The sequence below is a fragment of the Sinocyclocheilus grahami genome, unplaced genomic scaffold (assembly GCF_001515645.1).
Source record: "Sinocyclocheilus grahami isolate Dianchi unplaced genomic scaffold, SAMN03320097.WGS_v1.1 scaffold141.1, whole genome shotgun sequence".
Classification (NCBI taxonomy): Eukaryota; Metazoa; Chordata; class Actinopteri; order Cypriniformes; family Cyprinidae; genus Sinocyclocheilus; species Sinocyclocheilus grahami.
Window position 1 is genome coordinate 1,100,703 of NW_015505320.1, and position 22,557 is coordinate 1,123,259.

General features: G+C 38.8%; 1 protein-coding gene across 4 annotated transcripts in view; it reads right to left on the reverse strand.

Annotated features, from left to right (window-relative positions):
* Window positions 1–22,557, reverse strand: part of LOC107591376 (chromodomain-helicase-DNA-binding protein 8) — a 28,659-nt gene that overhangs the window by 3,100 nt on the left and 3,002 nt on the right. For all 4 annotated transcript variants that reach the window (XM_016280534.1, XM_016280530.1, XM_016280533.1 and 1 more), the window contains 30 exons: window positions 21,971–22,243; window positions 21,760–21,876; window positions 20,594–21,069; window positions 20,382–20,496; window positions 19,985–20,188; window positions 19,745–19,813; window positions 19,589–19,644; window positions 19,260–19,377; window positions 19,038–19,121; window positions 18,577–18,714; window positions 18,287–18,408; window positions 16,695–16,938; window positions 16,077–16,253; window positions 12,427–12,570; window positions 12,236–12,334; window positions 11,983–12,142; window positions 11,551–11,761; window positions 11,231–11,426; window positions 10,962–11,132; window positions 10,514–10,804; window positions 10,191–10,411; window positions 9,849–10,051; window positions 6,365–6,521; window positions 6,180–6,269; window positions 5,841–5,944; window positions 4,439–4,562; window positions 3,687–3,762; window positions 3,279–3,553; window positions 2,965–3,197; window positions 580–1,230 (listed from right to left, as the gene is read on the reverse strand). In XM_016280534.1, the coding sequence (XP_016136020.1) occupies window positions 580–1,230; window positions 2,965–3,197; window positions 3,279–3,553; window positions 3,687–3,762; window positions 4,439–4,562; window positions 5,841–5,944; window positions 6,180–6,269; window positions 6,365–6,521; window positions 9,849–10,051; window positions 10,191–10,411; window positions 10,514–10,804; window positions 10,962–11,132; window positions 11,231–11,426; window positions 11,551–11,761; window positions 11,983–12,142; window positions 12,236–12,334; window positions 12,427–12,570; window positions 16,077–16,253; window positions 16,695–16,938; window positions 18,287–18,408; window positions 18,577–18,714; window positions 19,038–19,121; window positions 19,260–19,377; window positions 19,589–19,644; window positions 19,745–19,813; window positions 19,985–20,188; window positions 20,382–20,496; window positions 20,594–21,069; window positions 21,760–21,876; window positions 21,971–22,243 (5,599 nt within the window). The remainder of the gene's footprint in view (window positions 1–579; window positions 1,231–2,964; window positions 3,198–3,278; window positions 3,554–3,686; window positions 3,763–4,438; window positions 4,563–5,840; window positions 5,945–6,179; window positions 6,270–6,364; window positions 6,522–9,848; window positions 10,052–10,190; window positions 10,412–10,513; window positions 10,805–10,961; window positions 11,133–11,230; window positions 11,427–11,550; window positions 11,762–11,982; window positions 12,143–12,235; window positions 12,335–12,426; window positions 12,571–16,076; window positions 16,254–16,694; window positions 16,939–18,286; window positions 18,409–18,576; window positions 18,715–19,037; window positions 19,122–19,259; window positions 19,378–19,588; window positions 19,645–19,744; window positions 19,814–19,984; window positions 20,189–20,381; window positions 20,497–20,593; window positions 21,070–21,759; window positions 21,877–21,970; window positions 22,244–22,557) is intronic.

The following is a 22,557-nucleotide window of genomic DNA, read 5'->3' on the forward strand; positions in this document are numbered from 1 at the left end:
CCCATCTATCTCTCCCACTCACTTCCTGTCATATCCATACTGTCCTGTCATAGCAAAATGCAAAAACGGCATAAAAATTATAATATCCCAACGTGGCCGTTTCAATGCATTTAAATACTTTAGTTAAAAATGCAAAATCGAAAAATATTTTGGTAAGATTATTTATACAGAAATTGTGCTATTTTTCTGCAGGATGGTTTGAAAATTTATTTGAAAGAGAAAACATTTGTAACATTATAAAAGTCTTTGTAACTTTTGATCAATTGAACGTATCCTTGCTGAATAAAAAATAAAAATATTGTTTATTATAAATTTTATTTTGGTATAAATGAACAGAAATGAAAAAAAGGACAATTCTTTCTGGTGTTTATATGAAAGAATTTGCACAAAAATGCCTTGATTTATCTAAATTTTTTACTGTATTTTACCCTAAACAGTTTGGGTTTGACTGGCAAAAAGGTAAATGAGTTAAAAGTTAATTGAGTTGCATACTGAACATCATGAGGCTAAAACAATAAGAAATAATATTTTAAGCTGTAGTTTGCCATAAATAATTTAAATGCAACAGTGCCTCCTCACCTTGTTCTCTTTCGGCATCACTGTCTCCGCTATCATCTGAGCTGCCAGAATGACGGGAGGAGGAAGATGAGCCCGAGTCTGAATCAGAATCGGAGTCCGAAGGCCCTTCACCTCTCTCTCTTCCTCCTTTTCTCTCACTGGGCCCATTGTTTTTGCTCTTCTTCCAGCTCCATCCAGCCTGAACTCCAACTTTCCCCTCAGAATGGGTGAGGAGCAAGGCTGGAGAGTCTGACGGACAGAGGGCCTCCACCCCCAGCAGCCGAGACTCATCATCTAGGCTCTCCTCTTTGATACTGGTTGGATCCTGTGACTGACTTAACGTGTGAATCTGCAAAGCGGCTTGGGCTTGCTGGTTCTGGAGGTAGTCGAGGCGGGCCTGAATGAATGAGTACTGTGGGTCAGAGAAGATTGAGAGTTCAGTGCGGCTGACTCCATGTCTATCGGCAGCTAAGAGCAGCTCATGGTCGTGCTGTGGGATGCTCCACCAGTTGGGAAGGTCAGAGGAGAGTGGTGCCAGACTGAGGCGTTCCTCCAATGAGGGGTGGGGAAGAACGCGCTCGCGTAGCCGGCACAGCAAGCTGACCCTGTAGAGTGTGCGCGAGGCTCGTTCTTCTGTGATGGGGGCCAGAGACTGGGACAAATCTTGATATTCTAATAGAGGAAGAAGGGATAACATTAGACAATGTGTTATATAAAGCTATAGTGGGGAAAATATTTATTTGATCCCCTGCTGATTTTGTAAGTTTGCCCACTTACAAAGACATGAAGGGTCTGTAATTTTTATGGTAAGTTTATTTTAACATATAGAGACAGAATATCAACCAAAAAAATCCAGAAAAAACATTATATAAAGGTTAGAAATTGATTTGCATTACAGTGAGTGAAAAGTATTTGATCCCCTACCAACCAGCAAGAATTCTGGCTCCCACAGACTGGTTATGTGCCCATGTGGAACACAGATTAGTCCTGCCACTTTAAGAAGTTACTCCTAATGTCAGCTCCTTAGGTGTATAAGACACCTGTCCACACAATCTGTATCTTCCATTCCAACCTCTCCCACCACCATGGGCAAGACCAAAGAGCTGTCCAAGGATGTCAGAGACAAGACTGTAGATCTGCACAAGGCTGGAATGGGCTACAAGACCATCAGCAAGAAGCTTGGTGAGGAGGAGACAACTGTTGGTGCGATTATTCGGAAATGGAAGAAATACAAAACAATCATCAATCAGCCTCGGTCTGGAGCTCCGTGCAAGATCTCGCCTCATGGGGTAAGGATGATCATGAGAAAGGTGAGGGATCAGCCCCGAACTATACAGGAGGATCTTGTTAATGATCTTAAGGCAGTTGGGACCACAGTCAACAAGCAAAACATTGGTAACACACTACGCCGCAATGGACTGAAATCCTGCAGCACCTGCAAGTCCCCCTGCTCAAGAAGGCACATGTACAGGCCCGTTTAAAGTTTGCCAAAGAACATCTAAATGATTCAGAGAAGCCTTGGGAGAAAGTGCTGTGGTTAGATGAGACCAAAATTGAGCTCTTTGGCATTAACTCGACTCGCCGTGTTTGGAGGGAGAGAAATGCTGACTATGACCCTAAGAACACACTATCCCTACAGTCAAGCACGGAGGTGCAAACATTATGCTTTAGGGCTGTTTTTCTGCTAAGGGTACAGGACGACTGTAAATGGATGGGGTCATGTACTGTAAAATCTTGGACGAGAACCTCCTTCCCTCAGCCAGAACACTGAAGATGGGTCATGGATGGGTCTTCCTGATTTAAGGATTAGAGGATTTAGAGAGGATCTGTAAAGAGGAGTGGATCAAAATCTCTGTGCTTGTCAAAAAGGGTTTCTGAACCAAGTCATGTTTTGCTTAAGGGAACAAATACTTTTCACTCACTGAAATGCAAATCAATTTCTAACCTTTATATAATGTGTTTTTTCTAGATTTTTTGGTTGGTATTCTGTCTCTATACGATAAAATAAACCTACCATAAAAATTACAGACCCTTCATTTCTTTTTAAGTGGGCAAACTTACTAAATCAGCAGGGGATCAAATAAATATTTTCCCCATTGTATATAGAATTATTTTTTTAATGTTTGTTTTCATTTAATAATTTTAGTACTTACAACGTATTCCATTTAGCTTCCAAGGCAACATTTCTTATTTAATGAGGCAGCTTCAAGTTTAAGGTTTTCATAAAATACTTATATTTGATCTAATATTTATATTTCAACTCCTGAAAATGATTTTTAAAAGATTAATCTAAACCAATTTCCAAGCAGGTTCATATTCGATATCTAGTTTAGCTAAAAAATAAAAATATAAAAGTTTCGCATCGACTTCCAGTAAAAGTACATAAAAAATGAAAGTATAATGTACCTTCTCCACGTGCTGGCCGAAGGTGACACACTTTCCGACACATGGACATAAAGCATTTGAAGTAACGCGTCAAGCTCTCGTCGGATTTCTTATCAAGGCGAGCAAAAGATCGGAAGCGATTCCAGTCCATATGATGCTCATCCCCTTCTGGAGCATCAGCTTCTTTCTTTATCCTTTCGACCCCAAAAGTTGATACCACCCTGTAAAAATCACACTCCTCCCTACGAGTCCACCTGAAACAGAGACGCTTAGGAGAACGCTGGACATCGAGACTGAAGAGGAAGCTTTTGTAATGGTTTACTTAAGGAACATACCTTTGTTGTCGTTCTTGTCGAGCTATCTCTTTGAGCTTTGTGGCTTGCTCACAGCGTCTACGTTTACGGTCGCCCTTCTCTGCTGCCTCCATCTTAAGCTGCTCTCGTCTGTAACTGCGTTGGTAGGCTGTGATAAGACGGCGTAGTCTGGCTGTGAGCGACGAGCTTGTTGGCCAGTAACACAAATCTGACGATCCCGAAGATGGCCCCTCAACCTGCACAGGGGCAGAGTGATCCTCCACACAAATCTCACCATCTGTATTCACCGAATCAGCCTGGGGAGCACATTATCCATATATTTTTTTAATTTAATTTAAACTCTTAATAACTCCACAAGATAAATGTGCCCGAATTACACTTTAAAGGTTACAGGGGAAAAAAAAACCCTGTGATTCAAAACACGTTTACCTCTTCATATACCTCCTTGGTGTGTCTTGATGCAGGTTTGAATTCTGGATCTTCTGAGTACTTGTCATAGTCCCCTCTAAAACACAATAAGAACATGTAAGTTTACAAGAAAAATCATATAAGCTAGAAGATTATAATGCAGGTGTTAGAGATCAGGGTTGCGGTTCCCAAAAAGCATTGTAAGCCCAAGTACATCGTAGAAACCATTATCACCAATGATCTCTGTGATCAATTTAGCTAACAATGCTTTTGAGAACCAAAGCCCAGGTCTGTTTGAAACTGACCCCTCCCCAAGCTCTGGGTCTGCTGCTTGCTGCTCCGCATTAATGTCCTGCTCATTTGGACGGCCACATTGCTCAACAAAACACAAGCAGGGGTCAGCACGCATAGTGGTGTACATCTCATATCCTGAAATAAGACACGGATACAGAGATACAAGATCAATGATCTGTAAAACTTGAATCTAGCTAAAAGACCTATGACTTGAGGAAGCTCTTCTTATATAATGGGACATCCTTGAAGATGACATGACTAGGGGTGTGCGATATTGACAAAAAATTATATCTTGATATTTTCTGGGATTTTATCGATAACGATAATTAGACGATATTTTGCTGAGTGTGTTATTGTGCTGGTACCTTAAGGACTGCCGAAGACAGCTATCGTAGAAACCATTATCACCAATGATCTCTGTGATCAATTTAGCTAACAATGCTTTTGAGAACCAAAGCCCAGGTCTGTTTGAAACTGACCCCTCCCCAAGCTCTGGGTCTGCTGCTTGCTGCTCCGCATTAATGTCCTGCTCATTTGGACGGCCACATTGCTCAACAAAACACAAGCAGGGGTCAGCACGCATAGTGGTGTACATCTCATATCCTGAAATAAGACACAGATACAGAGATACAAGATCAATGATCTGTAAAACTTGAATCTAGCTAAAAGACCTAACGACTTGAGGAAGCTCTTCTTATATAATGGGACATCCTTGAAGATGACATGACTAGGGGTGTGCGATATTGACAAAAAATGATATCTTGATATTTTCTGGGATTTTATCGATAACGATAATTAGATGATATTTTGCTGAGTGTGTTATTGTGCTGGTACCTTAAGGACTGCCGAAGACAGCTGACTCCTAATGTTTTTAATATTCTTCATATTCTGTGTGGTGGTCAGTTCATACTGAACGAAATTAATTTTTTCCAATAAATTTAAACTGATTTTTGCATTTTATGGGCATTTTTACCTTTATAAAGCCATTTTTTCTAAAAGTGTCCATTATCTTTTGAGTCAAATTCTTACATTTAATCAGTGAATTAGAATAAGACATTTGGGCTGTTACCAAGCAAATTAAATCAACACAGAAGCTGCATCTGAAGTGGCATTTAGATGTATTTACACACATGTATTTTGTTTAATGCAAGACATGAATGCATTTAACCTGCAATTACAAATGCATAAATAATGTTTTGATATATTAAACATAAAACGTTGAATACTGATATTTGAAATGATTTAAAACATGAAAAAAAAAAAACCCAGCAGAAATGTGAAATTAAAACCGCCAGCAGGTGGCAGCAAATCACTGTTAATAAGTGAGTCATAGCGACTGAACCGAATCATTTAAACGGTTGATTCTTTCAAGAACGAAACACCGTCATGTTGCTCAGAGACACAAAACAGCGCTGTGGCTGTATTCGGAATGATTTTTGTTGGTGAAATAGAGCAAAAACAAGCAATATGGTGTCTAAAACGTAAGTCTCTTAATTAACTTATTGTTTATTGAATTCAATGTCACATTTGTAATCATGGTAATTTTTGGAGAAAAACGGCACTCTTTGTGTGAAATTGAATAACATATGAAGTGGTATAAATATATAAATTTTCTGCCATCATGTCTTGAATTTGTGATCATTCTAAATGCATTTTAATAGACTGAATCATGCAGTGAAAGAAAACACACTAAATGCGCACACGCACTAGTCTAGACTTGACGTAATGTATGCGTGCGTTCTGTAGGGTTGTTTTGAATGGTTTTTGCAAAATACTCGATAATGTCAAATCGCACATCGTTAAAACAACAATTACGATATTAATCGCAGATGATATATATCGCACACCCCTAGACATGACCTTAACAAAGCCTCCACATACCATGCTTATAGACGCCGATAAGCAAGCATCGGTCAGCTTCTGCATCCCACCAGCCAGACGGAACATCCTGCTGCTCCATTTCAGGCAACCAGATATCAATATCCCTGCAAATGAAACGCACTAGCACCAGTGAAGGAATATAAAAGAGTTTCGCAAATTGTAAAACCTGATCAATTCAAAGAAACCAAGGCATAAAAACATTAAATAATGCAAGATTTAATGACAACTTCTGATACTGGTGATTTACATTTCTTTAGCAGATGCTTTAAACCACAGATTTAGATGCAAAAAAGTGATGATAATTTTGTCTAAAGCAATGAAATTAGATGATGGCTATACCTTGCATCAGCTCCACTCAATACAGAATCGGCATGTTCTCCAATGACCTCCTGTTTCAGGTAATACAGCATACGTACTCTCAGCAACACTCTGAAAAAAAAGACAGTGAATTGAAGACACTCAAGCTAATATTTTGCAGAGTATAATTAAATAGTATAATAGTGTCCCTGATATGTCTAACATACTTGTTGCACTGGTGTTTGAGGTGTTTTCGGTAACTGTCATCAAGCAAAAGACTGTCAGGATTATACTTTCGGATCCACTCAACTTTCTGCACATCAAAAGAGCTCTGAGCCTTGACTCGTTTCCCCTTTCTGCCACGAGGGACAGGGATGGACAGACCTAAAGGAAAGGAAAGCACCATTATGAGCACTTATTAAACCTTTAAGCTTGTTTAGCTAATGCTCTATTTCACAACCTACATTAGGGGTGTGCGATATATATCGTCAGCGATAATATCGTAATTGTTGTTTTAACGATGTGCGATTTGACATTATCGAGTATTTTGCAGAAACCATTCAAAACACACCTACAGAGTGCACGCATTCATTACGTGAAGTCTAGACTAGTGCGCGTGCGTAGTGTGTGTTCTTTCACTGCACTTTCACTACATTTAGAATGATCACAAAATTAAAGACATGGGGGAAAATTAAAGAAAAAGTATATAGGCTATTTATACCACTTCATATAGCCTAGTTAATCAATTTTACACAGAGTAACGAAAAATAACGCTCCAAGAATTACCATGATTACAAATTAGATATTTAATTTTTTTTTTTTTTTTAACAAGAGTTCAATAAACAGAGTTAAGTAAATTAAGAGACCCACGTTTTAGACACCATATTTCCTGTTTTTGCTTTATTTCGACAACAAAAATCACTCCAAACCCAACCACAGCACTGTTTTGCGCCTCTGAGCAACATGAAGGTATTTCGTTCCTGAATTAATCAACTGTTTAACTGATTCTGTTCAATCGTAATGACTCACTTATTAAGTGACTTGCTGCCACCTGCTGGTGGTTTTAATTTCACATTCAAAGTATCTTTTATTATTTAACCATCAAATGTCCCTTATTTCCTGTTTACACTTAAGTCCCTTGGGGTCAATATGACCCCAAACATTGAAAGAGTAATTGTGAAAAATATATACATTTTTAATCATACAAATAATATATCATTTTTTTTGTTTACTTCTCATCTATATATTAATGCTGTGTTTTGGGAGATATGAAGTACTTTTGTACCCATTTACCACAAAATTCCTCAACTACACCATTAGCTTGCATGTGAAATGTTAATTTATGAAAAAATCACTTAAAGGATGACCTAAATTTAATTTAAGTTGCTTCTGGATATTGATCTAGGTGTTAGGTGTAGAATTCTGCCATCTGCTGGTTAGAAATAAACCTAAACGGATTACAGTTTAGGAAATAAATTGTTTTGACCAGTAGAGGGCCATAGAGAGCCATTCATTTTACTGGATGTGGCCAACTGCTTCTATCACAACTTTTGTGATACATTTTGTGAATTTATGTATATATAAACATTAGAAAAGACATTAAAAATAAATATTCTTTCAAATGGTATAATATTTTGTGGTTTTTGATGCATTTTGAAATGTCTGTTTTCAAAAAATGCCACAGAAATTTGACAGAAAAATGTCACAAGACACACCTAAAGGACAAGTCTTAGAGTCAGATTGTAGTTGCATATTACTGATTTTAATGAACCAAGTGTAAAAGAAATAAAAATAAAATAACTTTAGAATGTGGAAGAAATAAAAAATGTAAATAAAACCAACAGCAATATGCAGAAGTGTGTGCATGTGCATGCATTAGGTCTATCTCAAACGTGTTCTGCATTTGTGGCTGATTTCATTTGCCAAATTTGATGCAAATGCTATCTGTGGCAATCATACCTGTGTGTGTTGTGTGTTGTGTGTGTGTGTGTGTGTGTGTGTGTGTGAGAGAGAGAGAGCGTGTGTCTGTGTGCGTGTGTGTGTGAGAGAGAGAGAGCGTGTGTCTGTGTGCGTGTGTGTGTGAGAGAGAGAGAGCGTGTGTCTGTGTGCGTGTGTGTGTGAGAGAGAGAGAGCGTGTGTCTGTGTGCGTGTGTGTGTGAGAGAGAGAGAGCGTGTGTCTGTGTGCGTGTGTGTGTGAGAGAGAGAGAGCGTGTGTCTGTGTGCGTGTGTGTGTGAGAGAGAGAGAGCGTGTGTCTGTGTGCGTGTGTGTGTGAGAGAGAGAGAGCGTGTGTCTGTGTGCGTGTGTGTGTGAGAGAGAGAGAGAGAGCCCCTTTATATCTTTTTTCTTTTTTTTTGGGTGTTTTTATTTGGCAAAATTCGTGTGTGTGTGTGTAAGTGTGCCCGTGTGCGGACAATTAGGTCTCACCTCTTTATATCTTTGTTCTTCATTTTTGGCTGATTTTATTTGGCCAAATTCTATACAAATGCTCTCTGTGGCAGTCATACCTGCGTGTGTTTGTTTGTGAGTGAGTGAGTGAGTGAGCATGTCTTTTATACATTGCATTTGTGCTCTAGTACCAGGCCTTCATTTCTGTGTGGAAATTTTCAGATTTATGCCGGATTTTTTTTTTTTTTGACAAATGAAAAAAAAAAAAAAATGTTTTCACATTTCCCATTCATTTCAATGTGGGGTCATATTGATCTCAAGGGACAGATTTGTAAAAAAAATTTTTTTACATACCTTCAGAACAACCGAATCAAGCCCAGTTTTTTTATGTGAATATAGATATAAAATGTTGAAAATCACAAAATCTTATTCCACTGAGATGAAGGGAACCATTTTTTAAAACTAAGTAAAAGTTGATTGGGGTCATATTGACCCCAGGGGCCGATTGAGGGTTAAATTATCTTAAATATCAGTATTTAACGTTTTAATGTTTAATATATGATTTATGCATTTGTAATTGCAGGTTAAATGCATTCATGTCTTGCATTAAACTGTGTATATGCATCTAAATGTCATTTCAGATGCAGCTTCTGTGTTTCCTCTGCATTGCAAAGATGAGTTTTGTTGATTAAATGTAAGAATTTGACTCAAAAGATAATGAACACTTTTAGAAAAAAATGGCTTTTTAAAGGTAAAAATGCCCATAAAATGTAAAAGATTCATTTCTATCAGTGTGAACTGACCACCTTACAGAATATGAAGAATATCAAAAACTTTAGGAGTCAGCTGTCCACAACAGTCCTTAAGGTACCAGCACAACAGCAAAATATTGTCTAATTATCGTTATCGATAAAATCCCAGAAAATATTGAGATATATAATTTTTTGTCAACGTCGCACAACCCTAACCTACATAGGATGTAGCGTTATAAAGCCATCCCAATAAAGAGTCTAGACCAGTCTTTTCTTAAATTAGTCTTTACTTTCAGTCATATTGGGGAGCATCTGTTCTGTGTGGATATATTCATACATTGTTTACTCAATTTTTCCATGATGAATAAGCAAAAAGTAATGTCTGCTTCACAACCAATGTGAAAGTTAGAAATGCAACAATCATACAGGAATGTCAGGGATAGTTGAAAGGTGGCTGGATAATATTGACCATGAAAAACTAAAGACCTGAAGGAACACCACCTGAGGGTCCTTGCTGGAAGAATCAAGGTGTATTAATAAAAAAAAAAAAATACTATAATGAGAGAGTCATACCAGAGTGATTAAGCAGAGCCTGTGGTTCTCGTCCATTCTCTGGAGGGGTGATTAGCTCCCAGATGAAGCTCTTGATGTTCTCATCTCCACGGTAATGTATCAGACAGAAAACCAGGATGACACGGCAGATGGTTTCCACGTCACTTTCACTGAGACGCCGCTTACAGCGAGCATGAGACAGGATATCCCGCCAACGGCCCCAGCTGTATAGACAAAATCATGTTGAAATTTAAAAAGTATGAAATCATAATTCCACAGAAAGTTTCACACACTCATGAGATTAAGAAACAAATTAAAACCAGCACAACTAAAACACGATCAGGAAGAAACAAGGCCACAAACCCATAAACAAGTAGGTGTTTTTCCACTCTAAAGCAGTCTGTGCGCCCATAACCACCACCAGAATGCCGGTCTGAGCGTCGAGAGGCCCGAGATGGTCGGGAATTATGGGGTGGGTAGTCATCATCACTGTCCAAGTCAGACAGATCCCCACCCTCTCCACGCAGGCTGGAATACTGACGCGTTTGCTTTCTTACTCTCGGTGTGTCAATCACAAGAGTATTCTGCAAAGAGTTTGCATGAAAGAAAACGAGATTCATGAATAAAAGGATAGACTTGCAGAAAATAAAGAATACAGTAACCATTTACCAAATGCTACACTGTACCTTCCTGTTGAGAGAGTCCATGTCTATGTCAGCTTTCTTGGCCCACTTTTGCCAGAACTCGGGATCATCCAGAGCAATATCTGTGCGGTTCTCAGACGCCACAAAGCTGGCCTTGGAAAAGGTGGATCCTTTGCCTTCACTCTCTATAGTGATGGTAGTTGCTCTTCTCTGCAGTATCTGATCGATATCCTCCTCACAGAAACGGCTGCCCTCATCATTCTCATCCATAATGGCTGCATAAGCACCTTTACGAAGCAAATCCTCTATTTCCTTCTTTGAGAACTGCTGGATCTGAGAGAAGTTAATAGCATATCAGTGAGTGATGATCTATCACAAAGTGACTTGTGTGTTGAACTTGAATTTAAAGTAATAATTCAACAAAACATACAGGTTTCAATTTGGGTAAACTATCACTTTAACAAAGCAATATGATTTCTTTCATTCTTACCCCGTTAACACTGCTGTCCTTATTTCCACTCATGCTTTGCAGAACAGCTCGATCAAGTCCCAGTTTAAGACTCGCTTTGTCCAACATCTCCCTCTCATAGGAGTTTCTGGTAATGAGACGATAAACCTTCACCGCTTTAGATTGACCAATACGATGACAACGTGCCTGAGCCTGCGTGGAAGAGAAGACAAACGATGAAACTGAACACCTGTATCACCTCTAATGCATTGAAATCACTATGAAAAAAAACCACAGTGTGAGATCCTCACTTGAAGATCATTCTGTGGGTTCCAGTCAGAGTCGAAAATGACACAGGTGTCAGCAGCAGTCAGATTAATGCCCAAACCTCCAGCCCGGGTACAAAGCAGGAAGACAAACCGGTCTGAATCGGGTTTACTAAAGCGATCAATGGCCGCTTGTCGCAGGTTTCCTCTGACCCGCCCGTCAATGCGCTCATACAGGTATCTAATCAGAGAGAACACATCTAATTTTAGACCCATCTAACAAACCAGATGGCAGAATTAAAATTCTTTGGCTGCAGTTGCCTTACAAATCACACATTTCCATTTCATAGTTTACACTTCTATACCTCTTGTGTATGAGGTAGTCCTCAAGGATGTCAAGGCATCGCACCATCTGTGAGAAGATGAGCACCTTGTGCCCGCCAGCCTTAAGGCGAGGAAGCAGCTTATCCAGCAAGACCAGTTTCCCTGCAGAGCGCACCAGAGCCTGGAGATGAAAGTCTGGAGCCAGAGGATCATACACCTCTCTCAGCTCGGCCACTATCTTCTCCTCAGCCCCTGCACAGAGAGATAAAAAAAAAAGTGGATAACAAAAAGATGAGCAATAAAAACTAGGATTGGAAACCAGCAAGCAAACGTTTTTGTGTGTGTGTGCTAAAGGACCAAAGTGGTCCTGGTTTGAAGTAAAACCTGTTATGCTCAGCTACATGTAAACAAAGATTGCAAGGCTAAAATTACAAACAAGAGACACTACCAGGGAACATCCATAAATTAATTACCTGTAATGAGGTATGGGTGGTTACAGCACTTTCGAAGTTCCATCATTGTGTTGAGGAGATTGGGTACATTGCTGTTTTGTGTGGCTCCCATGCTAAGAAAGCTGAAGTTACGTTCTAGAATAGCACGGTAATACTTCTTCTGTACATCAGTCAACTCCACCTGGGGACCACAAAAAATTATGCACTCAGAACTTACAAAAGCAAAAAGAATTAATCATCAAGAAACAGTCCTGATGCTAGAAACAGTTCATACCTCAATAATGGTCTCTTGTTTTGGGGCAAGGTTCTTTTCTACATCTTCTTTCAGTCTACGCAGCATCATGGGCTTTAGAATTGACTGTAGTTTCTGGACCTGATAATCAAAGACAGTGAATGTGTTGGAAACTGCTGATGCTCTTAAGAGAGATTGTGTTACTTGCCAAAATGTTCCCACATTTTTCCTACCTGCTCCTCTGTTTTAAGATCTCCAAACTCGCGCAAAAACTCTATCTCCGAGGGGAACTGGGTTGGCTCCAAAAAGTGCAGCAAACTGAAGAGCTCCTCTACTGTGTTTTGAAGTGGAGTGCCTGTTAACAACACTTTATGTTCCTGAAAACAGAAAAAAAAGAAAGGAATCACAATTGTTTTTATTGTAATTAACTAGGGGTGTAACGATTCACTCGTTTTCTCGATGCATCGATTACAAACCCAGATGATGCAATGCATCAATCTTGAAACATGGATTTTTTTAATCGTGAATCGCCGGACAGTAATCGATTTAAAACGCTAAGAATCGAATGAATCGCGATTTCTATAGCGATTCAATGCTTTCAAAATATATACACATTAAATTACTACAAGCACAAATTAATGGAGACCTTGAACAGTGTTCGTACCCTCGCATCTCTCCTTCACGCGCTCCACTATTTATCGCCTGTGACTGTCACAGGATTGCGCTCACACTCCGTTCGTCTCACTGACATTTTTTGAGCAGCTGATGTGTGATCTCTCCTTAGTATTCATGGCCAGTAATGCTAAAGTGAAGTAGTTTTACTTTTCTGTAGTTTTTCAATGGCTCTTGGTCATAACGACGACATTACTGGAGCAGTCGAAGGCTGCGCATTTATTGCATGGACGGAGCACTAATGTAAGTGTCTAAAGCATACGCACAGTTCCATTGAATGAGAAATGTGTTTTAACCATGTTGTTAAACCTAATGTACGAAGGAAACCATTGAAATAATCACAGCTTTAACAACAACTGTGAAATAAGAGCGCAAGGCTTTTCTGATAATCAGATGCATGAAAGTAGCGTTCGTTGCTATAGCAAACAGACTTCGGGCATGTTTTCTTTCAGAATCATCATTCGCCGATGGAGAGGAAAAGTTAAACACTACAGCATTTTATTTTATGAAATTGAGATGACGTTTTCGCACTGAAAGAGAAGTGATCTCGTGCTCATAGAACCTAAGACGTGCCAGGCTATATCTGCAGCTAAGTTGAATAAAAAGCACAATGAACTGAAACGTTAAGACAATAAACACAATAAATAAATACAATTTATGAATGATGCAGTGCTAATTGACATATCATTTATTACAGTACAGAAACTATAAAGTATATTTTCTACCTTGTTCTGTGCAGAAAATTTAAATAATTGTTTGTAGTATATAAAAAAATCATAAAATTGCCATTAGGAAAAATATATAGATTACAAATGATTGATTATTGTCCAGAAGTGTATTTGATTTCTTATAGCAAATTCAATGTAAGAGAAGAAAATAATTCCTTGTAAAAAAAAAATACATACATAAAATTATTGTATTTGACACTTCTAAAATGATGGCTATGCCCCTGGTGTGACAAAATGTTAATACTTCTAAAGCTCTTTTTTTTTTAAATCTTGGCTTACATAAATTTCTACATATGCCATATCTTGCCATAGCATAATTAATCTAGCATCTAACAATAGGGATGCACCGAAATGAAAATTCTTGGCCGAGGCCGAAACCGAACAAAATGAAACAATGAGACTTCCGAGTTTCCCCCCACCCCCCATGTATTTTGCCAATTTTTTTCACCATTGCACAAATTAAATAGCCAAAATGTGCCTTTTACGGTTTTGTCTTGCTTTTCAAAGAAAAAATCAATTACAAAACAATAATTTAAAGATATTTACCACTGAAATTTTTTTTACATTCTAGCAGACATTATACCAACAAAGCACAATTTAACTTACAATTAATAAGTTAGTAAAATAATATTTTTTTGGAGATCAGACCCCCTTCTTGAATCAGGTATGTATTTTTTACTATACAGGTGCATCTCAAATTATAATGTCGTGGAAAAGTTCATTTATTTCAGTAATTCAACTAAAATTGTGAAAATTGTGTATTAAATAAATTCAATGCACAAAGACTGAAGTAGTTTAAGTCTTTGGTTCTTTTAATTGTGATGATTTTGGCTCACATTTAACAAAAACCCACCAATTCACTATCTCAACAAATTAGAATATGGTGACATGCCAATCAGCTAATCAACTCAAAACACCTGCAAAGGTTTCCTGAGCCTTCAAAAATGGTCTCTCAGTTTGGTTCACTAAGCTACACAATCATGGGGAAGACTGCTGATCTAACAGTTGTCCAGAAGACAATCATTGACACCCTTCACAAGGAGCCACAAACATTCATTGCCAAAGAAGCTGGCTGTTCACAGAGTGCTGTATCCAAGCATGTTAACAGAAAGTTGAGTGGAAAGAAAAAGTGTGGAAGAAAAAGATGCACAACCAACCGAGAGAACCACAGCCTTATGAGGATTGTCAAGCAAAATCAATTCAAGAATTTGAGTGAACTTCACAAGGAATGGACTGAGGCTGGGGTCAAGGCATCAAGAGCCACCACACACAGACGTGTCAAGGAATTTGGCTACAGTTGTCATATTCCTCTTGTTAAGCCACTCCTGAACCACAAACAACGTCAGAGGCGTCTTACCTGGGCTAAGGAAGAGCCTTCTTTTAAAACATTAGAAAATATTACAGATCCCAATTTGAACACGACAGTATGTGTGAATGTTATAATAAATGCATTAACAGAGCTGTTGAAATTATTATCATTATTATTGTCTTACTTTATATTTTATTTTACAGAACAACAGTAAAATTACAATAAGAACGTTTATGAATGTTGATAGAGTTCTTGCTTTTTCTCAACTTTTATTTTGGCGGAAACATGCAGGAAGACCTCAGCGCTTCTTTTTGTTGACAACAGCAGATTTATAAATGAGTCTCATTACAAATACGTCGCACGTATCGCATTGTCCCGTGCCTTGTAAAAAAAAATCATAAAAATGTGACTGAGCAACTGAGGAGTAACACTGTTTCAGCGCAGATTTTCCTTGCGCTTTGGACTTTGAACCCTGGTTAACGAACAGATAGCACCGCAAGCTCTTGCAGCGCTGTCAGAATACATGCAATTCGTGCGTGTATTAGAAAACAATGTTCTGCAGTTTATTTACTAATTGTTTAAGGCCATTTCGCAATTTCAAATCATCATACAGTAACCAGCAACAATCACCCCGTCCTCTTCTCATCGAAGACATGTACTAAACAGTACTAAACAGTCTCTCGCTGTCGGTGCTTGAAATGATTTTTGCGTCTTTCTCGGACAGTTTTAAATGCTTCCACACTGCTGGCATGTTTGTTGCATTGTGCCTCTCACTCTACTCTTGCTGCAATTTGTTCGCGTCACGAGATTTTTTTGCTATTTTCAGCCGAATAATTTCGGTTACCGAACATTCGGTGCATCCCTATCTAACAATGGACAAAAGTGTTTTTTTTTCTCTAACCTATGGTTCTGTAACCATAAAGGCTGCTGTGTAATTTGCCCCCTGACTAAGCATTTAAAGAATTTAGGGGAAGCATTTAAATAATCCTGTGAATGCACTTAAATGCAGAATCGAATCGAATTCTTTTGAATTTGCAAAAATCGTTCTTGAATCGAATCGAAAACCTATGAATCGATTTGCTGTCTACCCAAAGATTCACAGCCCTATAATTAACACATTAATACATTCAGTTTCTCTTAAGGAAAGCAAAAAATATAAATATGAATCACTTACAGGGTCAAGCATCTTGAGGCTGTCAAGTAGTTTGCAGTTTCTGTTCTTCAAACGGTGAGCTTCATCAATAACTACACAGCGCCAAGAAATCTCCCTCAGCTCTGGGCAATCTGATAGAATCATCTCAAAGGTTGTGATCAGAGCATCAAATTTATAGGCCCCTGGTATTAAGTGTCCCTAGAGAAGACAAAAACGAGGGCAAGGGAGAGAGGAATTCAGAACGGGGCTATCAAAATATACTACTAGAATAAACAACTTTCTACTTTTTTTTTTACTCCTCTAGTATTTATTAATGTTTAAAATGAGCTTTTATTAGCAGCTTTTATTTTTTCATATAGTGAGTTAATTTTATATTTTAAGTTTTGTAATTGTATTGTTTTTTTATATTTCCATTTAGCTTTTTTATTTCAGTTTTAGTACTTTTAGTATTTTAGCTTAAATGAAAGTTAGGAATTCTGCCTTGGCAACTAATTGAAATAACTATGGTTCTTCTAATATTTATATACTCTTTAATTTCAGATTTATTTAAATTACAGTTTTAGTTAAAAATAACAGCACTGCTGTTTAGTAGCAATCAAACTGATGTGACAGAAACGCAATGCACACATCTATACCAACCTTGTCATCTTTACAGTACATTTCATACTGCTGGATCATCTGTCTACTGGCCAGACTGCCGTGGTAAACAATAGCATTCATATCTGTCCAGGTGGAAAACTCTCTCTCCCAGTTTGTGATAGTGGATAGAGGGGCAATGATGAGGAACGGCCCCTGGACCCCTGCAGCAAACACCTCTGACAGCAGGGCTAAGGACTGAATGGTCTTCCCCAGACCCATTTCATCTGCCAGGATGCAGTTTTGCCTGTGTAGGAAGTCATGAATACAGAAGAGAGGGTGTAAGAAAAGGACAAAGAAGAACAACAATTCTCTTCAGGAAAAAGAAAATACATAATATAAACAATAAACAAAACATACAAACTTGTAGCCTACTGTTTTGTCAATCCATTTAATCTCATTACTGAGATAACTACTATTGAGCCCGTGAAATAGTTTGAACGCAATTTGTGACAACCCTAGAGCAGGGGTTTTCAATCTTTTAGGACATGTGCCCCCCCAAGTTTGTCTTATTTCACTCGCGCCCCCCCAAGTTATAGTTTTGGGGGCTAAGGTGACAGATAGGGGGGCTGAAACCCACCTAAAAAGGGTTTAGATCCTCCCCTGGTATACCGTGCGTAATTATGCTGAAACATAAATATATAACCAGTTTACCTGATTCAATGTGATGGTTGAGCCTGTTTCTGAGATAACAACATGCCAATCCGTGGTTGGATTTCTGACACAGCTAACTGTAAATCATCTTACACTGTCAATAAGCGTGACTGATACTCGAGCCAACTCTGCTCTAACTGTCGACTAGCAGTGGGAGTCAGATTGCCCCCTAGTGGATGGCTAAATATTTGCTAACTCATATTCATAAATCCTCAAGGGAATGTCTCTGAATTAACTGGGGGCACAGGTTGAAAACCCCTGCCCTAGAGTGTATCATGGACAAAATCAATTAATAGACCATCTCGGCACCATTTTCACCTACGCCTGCAGTCCTGCCAGAATCAGACAGTAATAAAGAAGAAATGAGCCTGCATTTGTTATTTGAGTAAGGCCATAATTCAAACAAAGATCCCACGGTGACTGTTCTGATAAGGACGCCCACGATCATCATCATGAGGCTGCTGATGTGTCCAAATAGTAGGCTAATTATTTACTTATGGTTTTGTATCACCAAGCTACTGTCTGTTCACTGCTGTAGCATTGGATCAGTGACAGGTGGTATTTATAATTGAGGGTGAGGGAACAATCTGATTCTAGAGCACATTTTTATACACCCCTAAGCAGGGAATGAATCATTAATATTCTTGGTTCAGTTTCCTGGAAGAGAAAGCATGTACATAAAAAATAAAAAAAGCACATCCGTTTATTTTGTCTAGAGTAAAAGTACACAAGTCTAAAGATGCCTCGAACCTAAAGCACATGGACTAAAATGCACAAAAATAAAAATTCAAGCGGTCTTTTAACATTCGCCAATGTGGAAAGGTCTTTAAAATGTGTAGAAAAAAATAAAACTTTCTTTGAAAGTTGTGGATGTCTTTAAAACTCCTTTTATATTCAGCTTCAAATTTAATCACATCTTAGTATATTAGCAGGGTATTTACCTGTTGTACCAGTTGAAGAGCAGCCAGTTGACTCCTTCCAGCTGGTACTCTCGGAGCTGGTTACCATTCATATACTCTCTGGACTCATCAAGCTTCTTCCAGGCACTTGCAGCAGGTCGAGGCTGATGGAAGAGCAAGTCTTGTTAATAATTAACCACTGTCTCGCCTGTTTCTTAATGAAAACTAAAGAATACAGACAGGGTAAAAATGCTCTGGTGACTAGGCACTGAAAGGAGAGAGGAAGAGGCAGATAAAACAGTATGCAGTGGATGAGCGTGCCAGTATCTCACAGTTCTCTTGAGTCGGGCCGGGCGGCTTTCAATCTTCCTGAATTCTTCCACTTTTGCTTCATCAACATCCTCCTTCAGCTCCCAAGTAGCATCTTCATAGGGCAGAGAGCACCACTTCACTAGGTAGTACACTACTGGCTGTAAGAGGAAAAACAACACTCAGAACCAGTGTTTTGGCAGGGTGCAATTTGAATTAAATGTGATTAAATAAAACTTGGTACCAAGAAATACTACAACAAACAAACAAACCAAACATCTTGCTAAAATCACTTTGTCCATGCTGGCTATGCACAGTAGACCAGTGCAGTTTGATACAAGAACAAATGACTCTTTTAACAAATCAGTCAAATAGATGTAATATCAGTCATATCAAATAGATGTAATACTCACAAACACATGTAATATCAGTTTGAATACACACTCTTATTTGAACATTTTGTATGTGGTTGATGAATTCTTACCTCCCCATTGTCTTTATCGACACTATGTGACTCATCCAAAATACGATCAACCTCCACATAGTCTGGATTGAAAGGTTCCTCATCCTAAAGCACAGGGAAGCATTCTTGATATGCTTACAAATCCTCAAGAACAAAATTAGTGAGATCTGCTAAAGCCATATGACTTACACTACCAAACAAAACATGGCATGTTTGCCTAATTTCAAATTTATAGGGTCTTACCTCCTGGAATATGTTCCTCATCTGTGCCTGTTTTGTCTTGAATCTCTTCAGCTTCTGATGGATTCTCTTGTCTCTTTCCAGCTGCTCAAGACTGGCCCATTCACAGTGCATGTACGAGCTAGAAACATCATAAATAAACATTCTCAAGAAATAAAAATTATACAAAAAAAAAATTACTGATTGATCAATTGTTTATAATTTAGCACCACGCCAAGTGAAAAACAGAAAATGTACATAAATATTATAAAATAGAAAAAACTTTTATAAAGTCTTTTTAATTAAAGATTGTCTGATTTAAAAAAAAGGCCTGAGAAAACAAGATGACTTACTAGTTTTTATATTTGACAAAAAATTCCTCCATATTAGTATACTGCCCTGGAGACACCTGCATCAGGACAAGAAAATGCCATGAAGGTTTAGTCGAAACAGACTAGTGCAAGATTTCACAAGACTAATGATAGTAATTAGTATGAACAGATACTTGCCTCCTTTTTGGTCACCCGCATAGACAATATTTTATCCACAATAGCAGCGTCCTCCTCACTTGGGTTCTCCTGAAACAAATCAGAAACATGTCCACACATATCAACATTACTTTATTACTGGTGGCATTGTGTCAACTGTAAACAGCTAAAACCTCTGACAAAACCAGTAATGAAAAGGGAAAACAAATGGCAGGAAGTACCACAAACGTCCAACCTGCTATGACTAGACTGCTGACATACCACAAAAAACTGCATGCTGGGAAGACCATCCCCATCCAGTTCCTGATGGAGTTCTGCTCCCATAGACTGCAGATGCCCTGCACTAGACACAGGAGTTGTGGTTACGTCAACATCTGCATCCATTTCATCTTCGTCATCAGTGATTTTAATGTCCAAATCCTCTGTGTACTTCTTCCGCTTCACCTGACGGTTAGAACGTCGCTTCTGTTGTGAGAACAGGATCACAGTAGAGTCAATGAATTAGGTTTATGGCATTGTTCTGATTCTCTATATTCAAAATTGTGTCACATAATGCAGCTCTAATGCCTGCCAACATGTACAGCACCTCAATGGCTGCCATTGTAACTGAGTGGCTGATTTTAGATCAGGAACAAGTAAATGCGTAAGCACGTAATACCTGTGACATTTCCTCCTCCAGTGTGCGGGGTGAAACAGGTGGGCTTAGATCTATATCTGAATGATCAGAGGATGCATTTCTTTTTCTTTTCTTACCACCCACTAGGGTGATGGTGCTATAGAGAGGGAATATAGTGTGAGAACAAAAACAGGCAGAGGCAAATACATAAATGAGTCAAACTCATCCAAAGAGGATAAGAAATCAAAACTTACTTGAGCTTAGTCTTGGATTTACTTTTACTGCCTCCACCTCCAGAAACCACTCCTGGAGTCTTCGGCTTGGATTTCTTGTCTCCTCCCACCACCACTTTCCCTCCACCCGCACATGGGCTTTTCTTCTTGCTCCCTCCACAACCACTACCTCCACCTTTCTTTTTGGCTCCTCCAGCTCCTGTGGCACCTTCTAGGTCTGCAGAGGTCTGTCCGGCAGGCAGTTCATCCTGGTTGAGCACACGGGGGATGTTCCTTTCACCCCTGGCTTTGGCCCGTGCGATGGCCTCAGCAACAATGCGATTTGCTTTCTCCTGTTTGCACAGGGTCTCCACTCTTCGAACGGGCTCCTGGACCTTCGCCAAACGCACACCGGAAGACGAGACTGTAGTGGTGGTGCAGGACGCAGAGCCGGCAGCCGAGGTACTGATAACTTTAACCACAGAAACGGCCCCACCAGCACTGGAAGCAGTGCTTGACTGCAGAAAAAGTGACCGTTTATTTTGAGAACTGCACTTTGTCACCATGTAAACACAATGTTTGGGAACAGAGAATCAGTTCTTTTGGAAAATTGGAACCAAAATAACATTTGGTTGACTTTATTGAGTTACATAAAGCTTACAACTAACTGTGTCACTTAAACCAGTCTAGTTACTGGGTGGTTGTTCAAATGGCAAAGCGTTTAAATGTAGTTGTTACAAATGTAATGCAATTTCAATATACATTTTTGTTTTAGTATTTTTTAAAGATCTTAATTTACACAATTAAGGAAAGTTATTTGATTAAAATGATTCAGCAGAAATGTAATTAAATAACTAGCCGTTTAAGTCTGGGTAAATGTACCTTTAACAACAATTGTTTAAATTTCTCATAATTTGGCAATGAAATACATTTTCTTTTACCAAACATTTAGTCCTTTTAGGTATTAAAAGAACCATTCATGGACCCATTTAGAAATCAGAATCATCATAAGGAATTAAACCAGACAAATTGTATTAAAAAAAGAGTATACATATTATACAACATCTTTAAATAACTTTAAAACAATACTTGATATTCTTCAGATTCGAAGTGGTACAGAAATAATAGAATGCAATGTGTTACTTTATGGCTCAGCATACACCAATGAACATCACAGAGCCTTAAAACAGATGCATGGATTGTCCTACCTGTGGCTGCAGCAGTAGTTTAAGAGGCACTGCTAGTCTTTGTCCTCCTTGGCCTTGAGAAATCTGCACCACCTGAGGGCTGCCACCAGCATTAGCTGCCCCAGAAACCAATTGAAACTGTTGCACACAGAGAAAAAGCTTCCCGTCACCACCAAGTTACAAGAAAAAGAATATCTTCCAACACACACACACGACCTGTCCTTTCACTCACCTTGGCTCCCTGTTGGTTGGGCTGCTGTTGAACTTGCAGCTGAATGGTGAGTACTTTCGGCTGTGCACCAGTTTGACCCGCCTTGGCTTGGGCGAGAGCTGCCAGCTGGCCTCCCTGCAGGACCAACTTCCCTGGCAGAGAGCCCAACACCAGCCTGTGCTGCTGGCCTTGCTGACCCGCCCCTGCAATTCCCCCTAGTGTCACTGTCCCAGCCTGGGCCGCTCCACCTTGCGAGGGCTGCTGTAGCACCAGAGTGATCCTCTTTGCTTCCCCCTGAATAGAGATAAAAGGGCTATTAAGATTCTAACAGCAAACATAATTACAAATTGTTAAAAACAACATAAAGACAAGTGATATTTCAGTATCACTGATATAAGTTTTTATTAATATTTTTAATGTATTCATTTTTATATTTAGTTTTTATTTTAATTGTAGTTAAAGTTTTAGTAATTTTGTTGTGTGCTCATTTTTAGTCTTTAAGTCCATATAACTGTTATTAAGTATTAATTATTTTAGAACTTCAGAAATGCTGCCTAGGAAACTAGCTGAAATATGTTTACATAAAATGTATAATACTTACATATTCA